This window comes from Loxodonta africana, chromosome 4 (assembly GCF_030014295.1).
Source record: "Loxodonta africana isolate mLoxAfr1 chromosome 4, mLoxAfr1.hap2, whole genome shotgun sequence".
NCBI classification, from domain to species: Eukaryota; Metazoa; Chordata; class Mammalia; order Proboscidea; family Elephantidae; genus Loxodonta; species Loxodonta africana.
In genome coordinates, this window is record NC_087345.1 from 176640976 (window position 1) to 176660479 (window position 19504).

Consider the following 19504-nt stretch of genomic DNA (forward strand, 5'->3'; position numbering starts at 1 on the left):
ATCCGCCAGGCGCTCCTTGGAAACTCCATGGGGCAGTTCTGCTCTGTCCTATAGGGTCACTATGAGTCGGAATCAACTCGACGACACTGGGTTTGGTTTTGGTTTGGTTCTACAAGTCTATAAATAATTCAAAATAAATAGTTGAAAAATCACATTGAAATTCTCTTATATTCATTTATATATTCAGTAAGTATTTTTTGAGTACCAGTTTTATGCAAGGCACTGATCTAACTTAATCTGTCATCTGCTCCCATTTGTTGGGGCTAGAGCAGTGCCGTCTAAACTTTCTAACCCAATCTTTTCTACCCCACTGTAAATAGATCACCAAATAGATTCAGTGATTCTTAGGCCTTAAAGGGAAATAAGTAGCACTTATTTGAAAAAATTCAAATATAACAACTATTAAAAGTAATAAATACACATGTTAGCCTTATACAGTATATGAGATCACTTACTCTTTATCCTAATTTGCCTAAACTCAGACTTTTCATTCAGCAAACAAAAATCATGAGCTCACAGCAGTTACAGTCTCAGGGTGTGATGGTAGTAGAAGAAAGCACTGTTCTGCCCCACTCCTTAGGACTAATCCCTCAGCCAGCCATAGCCTCTCCTGATCCAGATAAAAGGCTCGCTGATTCCACCCTGTGCTTTATTGTGTACTGTTTTGTGGTCTTTCCCAGGCCAAAGATAGAGAGCCAAACGACCAGAATATATTGTTTTAACTGACTTAAATTGTCTTTAAACTCAGGAGGTTGATCCCAACATGCTTATTACTGAAGAGAGAGAAAAGCTCAACCGCATTCTTCACTGCCTTAATCCATGCTCTAAAGCTATTTGTGCGGTGAAATTCAGTGGATAAAAATGTATCAAGAGATTATAAAACGTAATGCCTGTTCTTATTTTTTAAAAATTAGCAAACTAGGACTGGAAAGGAATTTCCTTAATAAAAGTTATCTACCAATATATCCTATTGCCCCATTGCCGTTGAATTGATTCCAACTCCTAGCGACCCCAAAGGAGAGTAGACATGCCCCATAGGGTTTCCAAGAAGCGGTGGATTTGAACTGCCAACCTTTTGGTTAGCAGTCAAGCCCTTAAACACTGCACCACCAGGGCTCCATATATCCTATAGCAAACATCATACTTGTATTTATATTTATCAATTTATATTAATAAAATTTGTCTCCCCAAAACCTTCAGCAAGTATTGTTTAATGTTAAACTATTTTTTTAAAAAAAATGCCCTGTAAAATCTGAAACAAGACAAGATTACCCACTATTACCATCTCTGATGGGCATTTTACTAGAAGTCCTTAGTCAGTGAAATAAGAAAAAAACATGTCCTATAGACTTTACAGACAAACTTGTAACTAATAAGAGAGAGAACAAGATTGCTCAATACGTATTGACAACAATCAACCAGAAAATATTATAAAAAATTAAGTCCTTTTTTTCAAAAGAGTAAAAATAAATTATTTAGGAAAATATCTGTTTATCTCAATAAAGCTTTATGGTTTTTCTCCATATGCAAGAATTTTGTGGATAAAGCTTTATTAAAGATATAGAAGAACCTATGGATAAATGGGCAGTGTACCAAACTCACTAGTGCGAAGACTTAATATTGCAATGATGATTACTCTCCTCAATTTAGTCAAAATCCCAACAGTGTTTTTCATGGATCTTGGCAATCTGATTCTAAAATTATTATGGATGAGTAAAGGACCAACAAGAGCCAAGGTAATTTTGAAAAGCAAGAAGGGGGAACTTTCTTTCCCATGGTTGACAAACTTACATGGGGGGAAAGGAACTTTCAAACATTGCTGGTGGTATTGTAAATCATAGCTGCTTTTTTAAAGTAAAATTTTGGTATTTAATAGATGCATAGAATTCAAAAGAGCGTACTGTGAAAACATGTCTTCCTCCTACTCCTGCCCTCCCCAGCCACTCAGTTCTCCTTGGAGGTAACTTAACAGTTTCTTGAATATACCTCTAGAGTTATTCTGTGCATATACAAATATCCAACCAAACCAAACCCGTTGCAGTTGAGTCGATTCCGACTCATAGTGACCCTATAGGACACAGTAGAACTGCCCCATACAGTTTCCAAGGAGCGCCTGGAGGATTCGAACTGCCAACTTTTTGGTTAGCAGACATAGCTCTTAACCACTGTGCTACCAGGGTTTCCCTATGCTAGTATAATTATGTAACATTTTAGAGAAATTGTAGTATCTTAGACCTTTTTTTTTTTTTTTTTTGCATAATATACCTTAGGGTTTTTGTCATTTTGTTGTTGTTAGTTGCTGTTGAGTCCATGCTGTTGTTAGTTGCTGTTGAGACTCAATGGCAACCCTATGTGTACAGAGTAATCCTGCAGTAGGGTTTTCAAGACTATGGCTTTTAAGAATCAGATTGCCAGACCTGTCTTCCGAGGCACCTCTGGGTAAGTCTGAACCACAACCTTTCGGTTAGTAGTCAACCACATAACTTTTTGCACCACTCAAGGACTCCTTATGCCAGTTTAACACCTACAAAAACCCAATGAAACCCGATGCTGTTGAGTCAGTTCCAACTCAAGGCAACCTCATGTGTTACAGAGTAGAACTGCTTGATGGGGTTTTCTGGCCAGTAATCTTTATGGAAGCAGATCACCAGGCCTGTCCTCTGAGATGCCACTGGGTGGGTTTGAACTGCCCACCTTTAAGTTAGCTCACCTTTAAGGTAGTAGTGGGGTGCAAATCATTTGTGCCACCCAGGGATATTCCTTCTTGTAATGACTATATAGTAATCCTTCGTATGATTGTATTATAAATTAATCAGTCCCCTAAAATGTACATTTAGATTATTTATAACCTTGTCTTGTTGCCAACAACGCTAATGTGAGTTTTCTTGCGTGTACATATATTATTTCATACATGCCTAAGTATATCTAGGAGCCCTGGTGGTGCAGTTGTTAAGAGCTCAGCTGCTACCAAAAGGTCTGCAGTTCAACCCCACCAGCCACTCCCTGGTAATCTAAAAGGCAGCTCTACTCTGTCCTATTGGGTCACTATGAGTTGGAATCGACTCGACGGCAACGAGTTTAAGTATATCTGTGAGATAAATTTCTTGGTGAAGTATTGTTAGGTCAAAGAGTGTGTATTTTTTTTTTAATATTTTTTCTTTTTTTTATTTTTATTGTACTTTAGATGAAAGTTTACAGAACTAGTTTGTCATTAAACAGTACACATATTTTATGACGTTGGTAGCCAACCCCATGACGTGTCAGCACTCTCCCTTCTCGACCCTAGGTTCCCTACTACCAGCTTTCCTGTCCCCTCCTGCCTTCTAGTCCTTGCCCCAGAGCTGGTGTGCCCCTTTAGTCTCGTCCTGTTTTATGGGCCTGTCCTGTCTTTGGATGGGGGGGGGGGAACCTCAGGAGTGACTTCATTACTGGGTTGAAGGGTGTCCGGGGGTACATTTCTGTTTTTGATAAGTATTTACAAATTGATCTCCACAGGAATAGTACTAACTTATAGTACACCAGCAATGTATTTCCTTCCAACCCAGTCCAACAAATGTGGTTTTGTCAGACTTTTTGTCTTCATGAATCTGACAGATGAAAATGTTATCTCATTTTTTTTTTTTTTTATTAAACGTTGTTAGGTGCTGTCGAGTCCATTTGCAATTCATGATGACCCCATGTGTCAGTAGAGATAAATGCCCCATAGGGTTTTCTCAGCTGAAATCTTTATAGGAGCAGATTGCCAGGTCTTTCTCCTGCAGAGCCGCTAGGTGGGTTCGAACTTCCAACCTTTCCGTTAGCAGCCAAATGCTTAACCATTGCGCCACCAGGATTCCTTATTAAATATTAGGAGTTCTTTTTATATTAAGGAAGTTAGGTCTTTTGTGATGTGTTTCCAAGTTTATCACTTGTATTTTAATTGTATGCTGTTTTTTTTCTATAGAGAAAGTGCTGATTTTGTGTAAATTTATTAACTTTTTTTTTTTTCTGGCTTTTGTTTCATACTTAGAAAGGTTTTTCTCACACCATGATTGCTCTTCCAATGTTTTTAATAATTTTGTGGTTTTGTTTCTGATATTTAAATTTGATCTATATAGAATTTATTTATGGGTGCAGACTAAGGTTGGAGTCATCTTTTTCCCCCCAGTAGTGAACCAGTTATCCCAAAACCACTTTTGACTAATCAGTCTGTCCCCCACTAATTTGAAAACCACCTTTATCATCATCAAAATCCCCTTATACATTTGTGTCTGTTTCTGGAATTTATGTTTTGTCTGTTTATTCATGTACTGGGACCACAGTATTTTAATTACTTTGGCACTATAATATGCTTGATATTACTCAGAGAATTTTCTTGGGTAATTCTTGTTTAATTCCCTGCAGAACTTTAGAATTAGCTTTGTCTACTTTGTATTGGTATTTAAGCTCTTTTAGAGGCAGTTTGAATTTACGTTGTCTTCCTTCCAAATATTACACATATCTTTCCGTTTATTCAAGACTTCCTTTGTGTCAATAACATTTCAGAATGGCCCTTACACAGACAGTTTCATTTCTTTTATTTATTATTAGGTATTTTATCTTTCTTATTGCTGTTATAAATAATTGAGGTCATTTCTTTTACATCTCCTAACTGGTTTTGTGGTTTGTGTATATGAACACTGTTAATTTTAGCATATTAATTTGTACCCAAAGAATTTATTGAATTATTTCATTATTTAAAATGGCATATCACTTGATTCTTTTGGGCTTTCTAGATACATGATCTTCAAATAATGATCATTTTAACTCCATACCAACTTTCACACCTCACTTCTTTCTCTGTTTCAACTGTGGTGGTTTTTACTTTCTGAAGAATGTTGAAGAAAAGTGGTAGTAGTAGACATATTTGAATATTTCTGATGAGGTTAAAGAAGTATTTACTTTTTTTTTATTTTGTTAGGGGCTGGTTGTTGAATCTTATTAAATACCTTTTCAACATCTGTAGAAATCTTCATGATTTTTCACTTTTGATTAATGGGGTGAATTATATCAATTTCCTAATGTTAAGTCCTTCAATTCTAGGAATAAAACACTTGGTATAAAAATATATTCTTTTAATACTTAAGTGTATTAGTGTGTAAATATTCATTAATTTGTATTAATATTTAATATTAGATTCTACATTTTCAGATATTTTATTGGGGAATTTTATCAGTATTCCCATGGGACACTAATTTTTTTTTTTTCCTGTATTTTTGTAGAATTTTGTTATCATTATGCTAGATTCCTTGTGTTCTTTATTAGGTACTGGAAGAGTTTAAATGCCATTGCAAGTTATATAATCATTAAAGATTTGATAGAGGTACCTTGTGAATATGTCCCTAACTGGTGTTTTTCTGTAGAAACTCTTTGTCAATTTTTTCTATTTCTTCGGAAATTGGCCTTTTTACGTATTCTATTTTTTTTCTGTGTTTGCGCCTTCATTCTTGATTAGAATAGCTAATGATAACTTTAAGTTAACCCTAAGAAGGAGCCCTTGAACAAAAATGTTCTTAGGAGCCATTGAGTCAACTCCAACTCATAGTGACCTATGTATAACAGAATGAAATGTAGCCTGGTCTAGCACCATCCTCACAGTACTGCTATGTTTGAGCTCACTGTTGCAGCTACTATGTCAGTCCATCTCCTTGAGGGTCTTCCTTCTCCTCTTTTTCACTGACCCTCTACTGTACCAAGTGTGATGTCCTTCTCCAGGGACTGGTCCCTCCTGATAATATGTCCAGAGTTCATGAGACAAAGTCTCACTATCCTCATTTCTAAGGAGTACTATGTCTGTACTTCCTCCAAGATAGATTTGTTCATTCTTTTGGCAGTCCAAGGTGTATTCAATATTCTTCATCAACACTATAATTCAAATGTGTTAACTCTTATTTGGCCTTTCTTTTTCACTGTCCAGCTTTCACATGATATGAAGCGACTGAAAATATATGGCTTGGGACAGGTGCACCTTAGTCATCAAAGCAAAATCTTTGCTTTTTAAGATTTTTATTTTATTTTGTTGTTGAAAATGTATGCAGCAAAACATACACCAATTCTGTAGTTTCTTTGTGTACAATTCAGTGACACTGATTATGTTCTTCAAATTGTGCAACCATTCTTACCCTCCTTTTTTTCTCCTCCATTATGTAAACTCACTGCTCACTAAGGTTCCTATCTAATCTTTTGAGTTGCTATTTTCAGTTTAATCCCATATAGATAGTTCTTAAAAGAGCATAATGCTCAAGGCAGACATTTTTATTACTAATTAAGTTAAACTATTGTTTGGTTTTAAGAAGACTTCAAGGGATATTTTTGGTTTAAGGTTCAAAGATTATCTCAGGGCAACAGTCTAAGGGGCTCCTCTAGCCACCATGCCTCCAGAAAGTCTAGAGTCCTTCTGTTCTGCATCTTCCACCTTTGATTAGGATTCTTCCAAAGACTCTTTTATCAAAATGTTCAGTAATGGTAGCCGAGCACCATCCAGTTCTTCTGGTCTCATGGCAAAGGAGACAGTTGTTCGTGGAGGCAATTAGCCACACATTCCATTTCCTCCTCCTATTCCTGACTCTCCTTCTTCCTCTGTTGCTCCAGGCAAATAGAGACCAAGTGTTGTGCCTTGGATGTCTGTTTGCAAGCTTTTAAGATCCTAGAAACTATGCAACGAACAAGGAAGTAAAACAGAAGCACTAAACACATTATTAGGTCAGTTGACTGGGATGTCCTATGAAAACATGACCCTGAACTTCCAAGGAAGGAGAGCCTGGTGGATTCAAACTGCTGAATTAACAGCCATAGTTCTTAACCACTATGCCACCAGGGTTTCCTATAGGGTCACTATGAGTTTCAATCGACTTGACAGCAATGGATTTTACCTGCAACCCCTGGTGGCTTAGTGGTTAAGAGCTATGACTGCTAACCAAAAGGATGGCAGTTCGAATCCACCAGCTGCTCCTTGAAACCGTATGGGGCAGTGCTACCCTGTCCTATAGAGTTGACTATCAGTGAGTTTGTTTGGAAACCCTCGTGGCATAATGGGTAAGATCTACGGCTGCTAATCAAAAGGTCAGCAGTTCGAATCTACCAGGTGCTCCTTGGAAACCATATGGGGCAGTTCTACTCTGTCCTATAGGGTCGCTCTGAGTCAGAATCTACTTGACAGCAATGGGTTGTTTGTTTGTTGTTAAACTTCCAAACCAAAGAGCCAGATCCTATGAGGTATTTGGAATACATAAATAGCCTCAGCAGCTACTCTTTTATTTGGTTGTAAATATGTCTATCACACAACTTTTGCCAATTCAGTTTTTTACAGGTGTACAACTTACTGACAGCAGTAAAAATAATCGGAGCCCTGATGGCACAGTGGTTAAGAGCTTGGCTGCTAACCAATAGGTCGGCAGTTTGAATCCACCAGCCACTCCTTAGAAACCCTGTGGGGCAGCTGCACTCTGTTCTGTAGGGTCACCATGAGTCAGAATTGACTCGACAGTAATAGGTTTGGTTTTGTTTTTTGGTGCAATTTTACTCTTAATGTATATTTCCATCACCATAAACAGAAGCTCATTACTCCATGAGCAATAACTACCCCTTCCACCTTTCCTCCCACCCTTGGTAACCACTAATAAACTTTGGACTCTATATATTTGTCTGTTCTTGTGTTTTTATATATAAGTGAGGTCATACAATATTCGTCCTTTTGTGATCGACTTATTTTACTCAGTATAATGTCTTCAAGCTCCATCCATAGTGTAGCATGTATCAAGACTTCATTACTCTTACTGTCTGAGTAGTACTCCATTGTTATGTATGTACCAAATTTTGTATATCTATTCATCTGTTGATGGGCATTTAACTTGTTTCCACCTTTTGGCTGTTGTGAATAGTGCTGCAGTGAACACTAGGGTACAAGCATCTGTTTGAGTCTCTGCTTTCAAGTCTTTTGGGTATATACCTAGGAGTGGAATGCTGGGTCATATAATTCTATTTTTAGTGTTTTGAGGAAATGCCACACTGTTTTCCACAACGGTTGTACCATTTTGTATTCCCAGCAGCAGTGGATAAGGGTTCCAATATCCCCACATCCTTCCAACATTTATTGTTTTATGAATTTCTTTTTTTTTTTTTTTTAATCTCAGCCTTCCTAAACCAAAACCTGTTGCCGTTGAGTCAACTATGACTCATAACGACCCTATAGGACAGAGTAGAACTGCCCCATAGAGTTTCCAAGGAGTGGCTGGTGGACTTGAACTGCTGATCTTTTGGTTAGCAGCCACGCTTCTTAACCATTGCGCCACCAGGGCTCCTATGGTATTTCATTGTGGTTTTGATTTATATCTTCCTGATAGCTCATGACTTTGAGCATCTTTTCATATGTTTGGTGGCCTTCTGAATGTCCTCTTCAGTGAAATGCCTATTCCAGCCCTTTGCCCATTTTATAATTGGGTTATTTGTCTTTTTGTTGTTAAGTTGTCGAAGTTTTATATGTATTTTGGTTATTAGAATCTTATTGGATATACATCTTCTGAACATATTCTTCTAATCAGTGGCTTGTCTTTTCACATTTTTGGTAAAGTCTTTTGATGAACAAAAGTTTTTAATTTTTATGCAGCCCCATTTACTTATTTTGTCTTTTGCTGTTTGTACTTTTGTTACTATATTCGATGGTCCATTTTTAAAAGCTAAGCCCCTGTGTTTTCTCTTAAGAATTTTATGGTTTTAGGCAGCTCCTGTCCAAAGGTGAGATGAGAAGGCAAAATGGGACAGGAGCTGGTTGAACGGACACAGGAAATCTGGGGTGGAAAGGAGGAGTGTGCTGTCACCTTATAGGGAGAGCAACTATGGTCACATAACAATGTGTGTATAAATTTTTGTGTGAGAAACTAACTTTAACTGTCAACTTTCACTTAAGGCACAATAAAAAAAATTTTTTTTAAAGAATTTTATGGTTTTAGTTTTTACATTTAGGTCCTTAATCCATTTTGAATTTGTTTTCATGTGTGGTGTGAGGCATGGATCCTGTTTCATTTTTCTGCATGTGGAAATCCAATTTTCCAGCAGCATTTGTTGAAGAGACTCTTCTTTCCCCATTGAATGGACATAGGAACCTTGTCATAAATCAGTTGAACACAGATGTGTGGGTTTATTTCTGGACTCTCAATTCTATCCCATTTGGCTGTGTGTCTATTGTTATACTACTAGCAGGCTGTTTTCATTCCTGTAGCTGAAAATATGTTTTAAACTCAGGAGGCGTGAGCCTTCCTACTTTATTCTTCTCTTTCAACATTGCTTTAGCTATTCGGGGCCTCTTGCCACTCTACATAAGGTTGAAGATTGGTGCTTCATTAGATTTTAAAGCAGTCTTTTGCAGGTTTCCCAATGCAGTATGTTGTTTGATTTCTTGACTACTGCTTCCATGGGCGTTGATTGTTTATCCACGTATTGGATAGATGTATTGGATTGTTTATCCATATATTGTTGCTTATCGGTCCTGTTGTGAAGATTTTTGCTTTTTTACACTGAGGTGTAATCCATACTGAAGACTACAATCTTTGACCTTTATCAGTAAGGGCTTCAAGTTCTCTTCACTTTTGGCAAGCAAGATTGTGTCATCTGCATCTCACAGGTTGTGAACTACTCTTCCTTCGATCCTGATGCTGTATTCTTCTTCATATAGTCTAGTTTCTTGGATTATTTGCTTAGCATACAGACTGAATAACTATGGTGAAAGGATACATGCCTGATGCACACCTTTTCTGATTTTAAACCATGCTGTATCCCCTCGTTCTATCCAAACAACTGCCTCTTGGTCTATGTACAGGTTTTTCATGAGCACAATTAAGTGTTCCAGAATTCCCATTCTTTGTAATGCTATTCATAATTTCTTATGTCTATACAGTGGAATGCCTTTGTGCAGTCAGCAAAACACAGGTAAACATATTTCTGGTATTCATTGCTTTCAGCCAAGATTAATCTGACATCAGCAGTGATACTCCTCGTTCCAAGTTCTCTTCTGAATCCAACTTAAACTTTTGAATTATCTTCAGCAAAATTTGCTTTCATGTGATATTATGAACAAAAATAGTTCAATGACTTTTTTTAACTAGTACTTTAGCTGTTTTATTATTGTTTTTAGTATCTTGCAATTTTTAGATAATCTTTTTGACCCAATGATTATTTGAGAGTTTTCTAACTTTGTTGTTACATCTTATTTAATTTCACTGTGATTAGCAAAGGTCTGTACACTTTTGAAATCTATGAAGTTCATCCTTGTGGCTGATTTTATCACCATTGTTCATGAATATTCCTTGGACCTTCACTAAGGTTTATTTTTTTTGGAGGGGTGGGGATCAGACTAAATCAACTAGATGTATCTTATTTATTGGGTCTTCTATATCCATGTGCCGTAGATCTTTTGTGGACTGAGAGAACTGAATTAAAATCTCCTAACTCTTTGTGCTTGGTAAAGTGGAGGGTCAGTAAAAAAGACGAAGACCGTCAATGAGATGGATTGACACAGTGCCTGCAACAATGGGCTCAAGCATAACAATGATCATGAGGATGGTACATAGGGTTGGTACGAGTCGCAATCAACTGAACTACACCTAACAATTCTGTATCTCTGTCAATATCTCCTTTATTTCTTACAGTTTTTGCATTCTAAGTATCTATGCCCTGGTTTGTCTTTAAAACCTTTTTTTTTTTTTGGGTCAGGGATTCAAAATCTTATAAATTACAATCTTGATCCCTGATTTGTTTGTATTATATTTTTATGGTATGCCTTTGTTCATTCTTTTTCCAAGACTTCTAAGTCACTTTATTTGTCTCCTGTATGAAGCATATTTTTTCGTGCATGTGATCCTATCTGTCTTTTTCTTGTAATAGTTGAGCTTAGTCAATTAGCACTTAATATAGACCAGCCTGTTTGGTTTTGGCTATCTCGTCACATTTGATATACTTTGTTTTTATTGTTTCCTTTGTTTTTATGTTTCACTTCATAATGTTTTGTGTATGTTTCTTCACATAATTTAGAAGGTTTGTGTTTTTTTTTTCTAGGGGTTATCTTTAGAAACTTGGAGTATGCTTTATTTCTAATGTAATTTCTATTGGCTCCCTATTATGAACAGTGAAAAAATTAAACTAGTATATTTTCATTTTTCTGCATATACCATCCTTACTTTCCAAAGTTTAGCTGATTATTTTTTTACTGTTGACCTTTATATTTCAAAATATATTTATTCCTCTACATGATTAATCACCTTTTAATCTTTTGACTATCAGTCAGAAAACATGACAGAATTAATAAACCTCCTCCTCACATAGCCCATTTGTTAATTATATCATGCTTACATTTTCAGGATTAACATTTATGTTCTGTTCTATAACCATAATCCCCGTATTTCTTTTAATCTCAGTCCTTCATCATTTAACTGCACTGAATGCTCATTGTTAGCCCTTCGCCACGGTTTGTCGTTCTTGTTGTTGGGTGCCACAGTCTATTCCAACTCACAGCAACCGTACAGGGCAGAGTAGAATTGCTCCACAGGATTTCGTATGTTGTAATCTTAATGTGGGAGCAGATCTCCAGATCTTTTCTCCCATTAAGTGGCTGATGGGTTCGAACCACCAGCTTTTCAGTTAGCAGCCAAGCATTTAACCACTGTGCCACCAGGACTTCTTTGCCAAGGTTTACTAGTTTTCTTTGTTGAAGTTCATCCTCTGAGTTTAGAAGGCTCTTCAGTGCTGAGTTCTTACATTTTCAAAATTGTTATTTGCTTTGATGCTTTGAATATCAGATTAATTGGATATAAAATTTTTAGGTCCTACTTTATTTCCTCAAGGACTTGATACACTTTACTACCCTTTTCTAGCATGGAATGTTTCTCTGCAGGAGTCTGAGGCCAGCCTGATTTGTCACAATATTGTTTTGCCTGTATATCCAAAGGACTCTGGTATTTAGTAGTTTATTGGGGGGGGTGTGTGTGTATCAGTGTTGATTGGATGATAATGTGAAAATGCCACCAATTCACTTATACTCATAACATTTTATTTCTTTAAAAAAGAAAAAGATATGAAGCAAATATGCCAGAATGTTAACATGAATTAAATATAATTGGTGAGTACAAAGAAGTCTGCAATATTATTCTCTGTGTTTCAGAGTGTGTTTAAAATATTACATTTTTTGTATGTTAAAAAAAATGCCATTTAACTGTAAGTCAGTGAACACCTTTTAAGTTTCAGTGATTGAGTCCGAAGTGTAATTCACTGGAAATCACAGTTTTGCCTTGTTGATCATGATGTGCATTCTTACTTTTCTTGTATGTTGACAAATACTCACCTAATTCCTGTTTCTTTCCTTTGATGTTCATTTCCTAAATGATGAGTAAAATTATTTTATATCCTAAACACCAATGGTTGGAAATAATAAAATCCTAAATTTACAACCTGCAGAATAGAAGTTAGTGGTAATTATTGCAGAGGCTAGAACTAAATGGGATTTTTTACTAAAATCTGTTAAGTGATTTATATTCGCTGGGTTGGGACTATTTTGCACCAACTATTGCTCTAAACAAACAGAACAAAATTTAGGGATGAAACCCCATGATAAAGTATTCCGGCCTCTTCCCCCTACCCTCGCCCCCCCCCTTTTTTTTATTAGCAGTACCCCCATAAGTACAAGTAATAATGAAGGGGAAATGAATCACCACCATTTTCTTATTTTTGCTCATATTTGGTTTTTACTACTGAGGATTTTTTTTACGTTTGCTTTTCCTCTGTGCTCAGGTATATGTCTCGAGTCCACGGTATGCATCCAAAAGAGACCACCCGTCAGCTGAGCTTAGCTGTGAAAGATGGTCTTATTGTTGAAACTCTAACGGTGGGCTGCAAAGGTTCAAAAGCTGGTATTGAACAAGAAGGATATTGGTTGCCAGGAGATGAGATTGTAAGTATATTTAATTTGATATTTGGAGATGGCTAACTTTCAGTTTTTGAGTATTATTTAGATACAACCCATAGAAATTTGTTTTCAGGAGTTTAATAATATTTCACTTTTTTTTTTATGAACATGAAGTATTTACACTAGTAGAATGGATACTTTCCTCACTGATTCTTTAGGAGTTAACTTGCTTTTAAAAAGAGCCTTCTTTCTTTGTGTTACCTTGAATCCAAAAAAAAAAAAAAAGAATCTAAAAAAGTAAGATAAAACAAATAAAAACCCTTTACAACCTATTACAAATAATGGTGTTACTAAGTATTTTCTTCAATAGATTTTAGTAAAAAAATGTTTCTACACAAGATAATCTTGGTATCTTCCAGACAGACTGAAGGGAATAAACTGTCTTCTTTCGGAAAAATTTCGTTTTAGGTTGGAGTTATATCAGAACCTAGAGACAAGTTTGAATTGGAATTTTGTTGCAAAGTATACAGGTTTCAATTGTTAGACTTCCCTAGCCAATGTCTTAATTGACTACTGATTACAGCAATGTTTTTTCAGATTAGATCAAAAATCAAGTAGGGAACACAAAAAGTTAATTCTTTTTATATTTTTACCTACTTCTTATTTTCACTCCTCTTTTAAGTTATTTTAATCATCTAATTTCTTTCAGTATGTAATTTTGTACCCAGTGGCACAAATAGAAGTACATTTTCTTACATAAAGATGGGTTTCATGTGTAATGTTTCTTTCTACTTTAGTTGCTTTCGATATTTCTAAAAGCTTAATAGGAATGTATTAATTTTTTGCAGAGGAACATCATTTAAGGTGATAGGTTTCAAATATAAGAGATGTTATTTATTTATTTTCAGTTTTTTAAAGGAGTGGATTTAGTAAACTAGGTATTTTGGGAGTGTTTTATCATGAGTTCTCTAAACTCTAAAAGGTATAAACCCAGTAAAAGTGATTAAAAAAAAACTGAAAAATTGTTTCTTTGTGGAAAAATTTTCTAAAAACTTGAATTGTATTTCCTTTTCTGGCTCTACAGGCATTGAGCCAGCAAACACTGTAGTACAGTAAGTCCCTGGTTACGGACTTCTGACTTACAGAAAACTTGTTCTTGCCCTTTACGTCACATAAATCTGCCTCACTCTGAAAGGACTGAACCAGCCCCTGGTCACAACAAATTCTTCATCACAGTCACCTTCACTTGCGGCACATGCAGCTTTTAAATCACTGAAAAGCCTCTGACATTTTCTTGCTGTAACGTAAGGCTAAAGAAGAACCGTGTGCGCTTGTTCCCACTTACCTACAAATTCAACTTAAAGACACATTAGGAGGAGATTTCGTTCATAACCGGGGGACTGCTTGTATGTCCTTATCAGGCCTGAGAGCAGTAAACTGATGGACACAATTTATGGTAGTGAGCTGGTTCACAGAAGCAGCTGTTGTCATAAGTTATAAAATTAGGAAAGTTGTTGAGTTTTAACACTGTTTTTGTCAGTTTAAACTGTGCCTTCACAGCTTCAGGAAAGAAAATTCATGTATTCCACAAACAGAAAACATGAAAGAAAAATGTTTATTTTCACAGTATCATTTGGTTTGTGGAGTAGAAATGTTCTCGAAAAAGTTAAGGGAAAATGTATCAGAACAATTTTTCTGATAACTTTCCTTAAAGAAAAGCGAAGCTTTGTTGTCAAAGAAGAAACTTTTGACCCAAGACGTAGTAAAACAATGCCAAGTGATGTCTATCTGTTATCAGACATTTAAAGAAAGGGCCATTGAATACTTGATACTCTATTATGTATCCAAATAATCCTAAAGAAATAATCCAGATAATATAAAATTTCTAACCTTGAACCACTTGGAAACTTAGAGACTTAGTATAGAAGACTATATTGATAATTTCTGAAATTTGCCTAGGAATTAACCAATAAGTACCAGACAAAAAAAACCAAACCCACTGCCGTCGAGTCAATTCTAGCTCATAGCGACCCTATAGAAGAGAGTAGAACTGCACCATAGAGCTTCCAAGGAGTGCCTGGTGGGTTTGAACTGCTGACCTCTTGGTTAGCAGCTGTAGCACTTAACCACTACGCCACCAGGGTTTCCTAACCAATAGTAAGTGCGACCTAATCCACACGATTTTGGTTCATGGATCATGTGTACATTTTTTCATAAAACCCACGCACAGCTGATTTATCAATGTGACATATTGTCCATTGCCTTTTCATTTCACTGACGTATGTGCCTTTGTCCTTTTGCTTCTCTGTTATTTTATTTATCCTTACTTGTTAAATTTGTACTTTTCCATAGGCTTTCTTCTCCTCAAATTGGAGTTTTCTTTGTTCAGTTTAATTCAACAAACGGTTATAAGTTTATTATGCATTCATCACTATATTAGATTCTATATTGTATTTTTTTACATGTCATTAGTGCATATATTTATAGCATCAACTTTTTTTTTTTAGGTGAAATCTTATATGTAGATTAAATAGCAAGTATACAGGTTATTAATTCTGGTTGGTTCTTATTCACAAAGATTTTTACACTAGCTATACACATGTAATATGAGCACAATTGGGTATATCAAATGTGTCTAGTTTATAAAATATGTAAATATTAAAAATTCAGAGGCAATGTAGTACAATAAAAAGAGGTAAGGTGTTGGTATGTTCCTATAGACAAGTATTCCAATCCCATCTCAGGCATTTATTTAGTTGTGTGACCTTGAGGAAATTTCTTAAGCCCTGATCCTCAATCCTCAGCTGTAAAATGGGGACATTAATACCTAATTCATTTGACTGTTTTAGGGATTAAGTGAGATTATCTATCTAAAGCATATAACTGTGTATTCAAAGCAAGTTTTTGGCCAGTGAATAAATATGCTTGAACTGAGAAATTCTTATATATAGTATAACAAAGTACACAAATTTCTTACTAACCATATAAGCAACTTCTCATTACGGTCTTTTTACTTTTCAACCTTTATGTTCAAACACAAGGAGGTTTGTAAAGAGGTTTTCCTTTAAGACACGGGATCTTTGTTTGCCGTGTAACTATAAAATCGTATGTGTATCTCATTCCTGTGGCTGCCAGAACCACTTAGCCACCGAGGGACTGTGTAGTTTTTATGCCCTGATAGTATTCTAGAAGGATATGTAATTAAACATATGTTATACCTGGTCACAACACAACATCTTACACCTAGTCAGCTTCATGTATCTTTATTCACTCCATGGCCCCTGCAGCTGGTTGTGCCAATTGTGAATCGCACAACTTAGGAAGTACCATTCACATGTTGTTGCTGTTGTGTGCCACCAAGCCAATTCCGACTCATAGTGACCCCATGTAATAGAGTAGAACTGCCCCATAGGGTTTTCTTGGTGTAACCTCTATAGGAGCAGATCACCAGGTCTTTCCCCTGTGGAGCCATTGGGTGAGTTCAAACCACCAACCTTTTAGTTAGCAGCTGAGCACTTAACCACTGAGCCACCAGGGCTCCTTCATTCACATCATAGATGTTGGAAACTTGTATATTTACTCAATGGTTTTCTAGCATAACTGCAGTAAAGTGTCTTATTCTAACAGAATCAGTATATAACAAGGGTGTCTTTCGACATGGGCACATTTTCTAATTTGCACAAATGCATTCTATGGTCTGTGACAGTCCTGCGTGTCAGCATTTGTGTCTGGGGCTCCGTCCTTTATTGTTTTACCACCTTGTATATGGTGTGATCATTTTGATGCCTCTAAAACTGAATTATTATATTGAAAGATTCACGTTACTACACATCTGGTTGGCTTTCTGATTCACTATCAAGAGAGAAAAAAGTCAAGGCCTCAAGAAGGAAAGGCATAGGGTGTTAGGGTGTTTTTGGTTATTTGTTTTTCAGCCTTTAAGTCAAAGTTATAAATATTCTTTACTCAGGCAATTCTGTCATTTTAAAAACCAGCAGTAAAGCTCTTCTTTTCCTTCTGTAACCTCTAAAAATAGTAGCTATGGTCTCAGAGGTAGGAGGAGAATTCTTATTTCTCTTACTAAGTCCCACAAGTTATAGCCTCTGAAATAGTTTGTTTTGGTAAAGAGACTGGGCTCTACTTGTCTTTGCTTCCACAATTAGGTTAAGAAATGAAGGGAGACAAGAGTGTGGCATTCTTTATGCCACTCGGCAGCAGTGGCTGGAATTTTAAAAGCCGAAGTGTTTGTGTCACATTTTTATTCCACCACTGCTATACTTTTTCCAGTGCTTATTTTTAAAAATTTGTTAAAATTGAAAAAAATACATACCTTAAATATTTTTTATTAAATCCAGTGATTGTGTAATAAAAACTAATAGCTATAATAATATGTCAGTATATAGTTATGTACAAGTGGGGGCCTGTATATTGTAAGTGAAGGGCTGTGGGCCCCATTATGTTGTGGTTCCTTCTATTAGATTAGAATTATTTTTAGGCATTTGAGATGCTGGTCTCTACCACCATTTTCACCTCTATGTATGAGATAATTCATTTGGAAAAACCATGGTCAAATTAGGTAATAGATAAGCATCTTAGTGCTGATTAAAATATATTTAAAAGAATATGTCCATTTGAGATGGTAGAATGAAAAAAGTAATTATTAAAAATGAAGACACTCCCAATTTAAAATGGTTTGCTTAAATATTAGCCAATAAACAAAACCATGTGTACCAGTGGATTTTTAAAATGACAAGTTTGGTAAACCTAGAAAACACTCTTGTAAATTTTCTATAGTCATCTTAAACTTCCAGATTAGTAAGGCATTAACATTTACTCATAGGATCCAAATAATTCTTTTAAAGGTAAACAGAAAAAGGTTTTCATAGCTTTTGAGATTATATTATAGACCAAGGCACAGAGTGAAACTTTGTGATGTCTGACCAACATTTTATTGTATCAAGGCTTTTTTTTTTTTGAGAAATGTTACATGTCCTCAGTGGGTTCATCATCTGCTTCCTCAAGGAAAAATAAATGAATGGCTAGATTCAATCCTTATTTCTTCACGATGTTTCACCGCCTTTATTCTTACAAGTTGAGAAGTCTATTTCTTGGGCACAGTTTTGCCGTTTGCTGGACTTAAGTTTCGTATTTAATAGTTTCCGTTGTAATAAGTATCAATTTATCTCAGCTTGTGAGTTAAACTCTCAATTCATAAGGTGCTCACTACGATGGTGATTATTTTCTAACTATTTTAAAAGAATTTTGAAGAGTTTATTTCAGCCCAGGAAGATCTTACAGGATTATTTATTATAATAGAAGAGGTAACCTTGAGTTATGGATCATTTGCAAGTAAAACATATCAAATGTGTTTTGAAATTGAGGCAGTTAATATTATTTATTTGGTGACTTTCAACTTTATTCATGGTCCCTGCACAAAACTATGACTCTACCCCTATTATTTGACAGGATACTGTTAATATGATGTTAAATAATTCGGTCATCAGTATTTAGGATGACTTAAAAATATAAAAAAATAACATCTATAAAACTACTCCCTTTATTTACCTGCCAAATATAAATTTAGGGTCTCATTTTTTTCTTTCATATTTCATATCAGTACAAAGATAGAAACCATAGCTTCCATTTTCTATTAAGATCCTTCTACTAGTTTGTTTTGTTGCTTGTGGTTCAAGGAAATGTAAACATACACTCAGGTCTTGGCTATTACGTCCTTCTGCTTTAAGTACTTTCTTTTAACATAATCTAGTTTGTACTGCCTGTTAACCTGGATTTCATACTATTCATACTAGGCCTAAAAGGCATCTTTTAAAATGAAAAAACCCAAAGGTGAAATTAACTTTGTACTCTTTGCTTTAAGATTTTTGACAGTGTTTAAAAAGTATAATTAAGGAAAATACATTTTGTAGTTTTTTAGAGAGATTTTGGGGATTGTTATTGTTAGGTGCCCGCGAGTCAATTTCAACTCATAGTGACTCCATGGGACAAAGTGGAACTGCTCCATAGGGTTTTTTCTTCATGGGAGCAGATTGCCAGGTCTTTCTTCCATTGGGCTGCTGGGTGGGTTCAAACTGTTAGCCTTTTGATTAGCAGCCAAGTGCTTAACTATTGTGTCACCAGGACTCTTTTTGTTAGGGATTGTTGTTGTAGTTGTTGAATGCCCTTGAGCTGGTTCCGACTCATAGCAAACGGGCTTAAATCTTCATTTAAAAAAAAAGAGAAGGGTAAACTAGACACCTTTTATTCCGATCATCATCTGCTTCTTCCAACCCAGAACACCCAGTCTAAAAAAAGTTTTGATTTATATATTTCATGAAATTCAGTTAGGCTGACATCATTTAGATAGGAGGTAGGAGTGGAATTTATGACCATATTGTTTAAAAATAACACCATAAGCAACCATGACAAGAAGTGGCTCCCTGCTTGGTTCTTAAGAAAACTAATATTAAGAGAGGCCTGTTAAACTCAAACTGAGCTTGAGTCTCTCAAACCTCTTTCATGAATATAACTTAATACAGTAAAAATTCTTTAAAAAGTTAGATCTTTTCCTTTTTCTTACTTAAGTTGTCATAAGTTAAA

At 35.7% G+C, this 19504-nt stretch overlaps 1 protein-coding gene across 11 annotated transcripts in view; it reads left to right on the forward strand.

The window, feature by feature from the left end:
- Window positions 1–19504, forward strand: part of ZMYND11 (zinc finger MYND-type containing 11) — a 170244-nt gene that overhangs the window by 109404 nt on the left and 41336 nt on the right. For all 11 annotated transcript variants that reach the window (XM_064285061.1, XM_064285062.1, XM_023548755.2 and 8 more), the window contains one exon: window positions 12796–12955. In XM_064285061.1, coding sequence (XP_064141131.1) covers window positions 12796–12955 — 160 coding nt within the window. The remainder of the gene's footprint in view (window positions 1–12795; window positions 12956–19504) is intronic.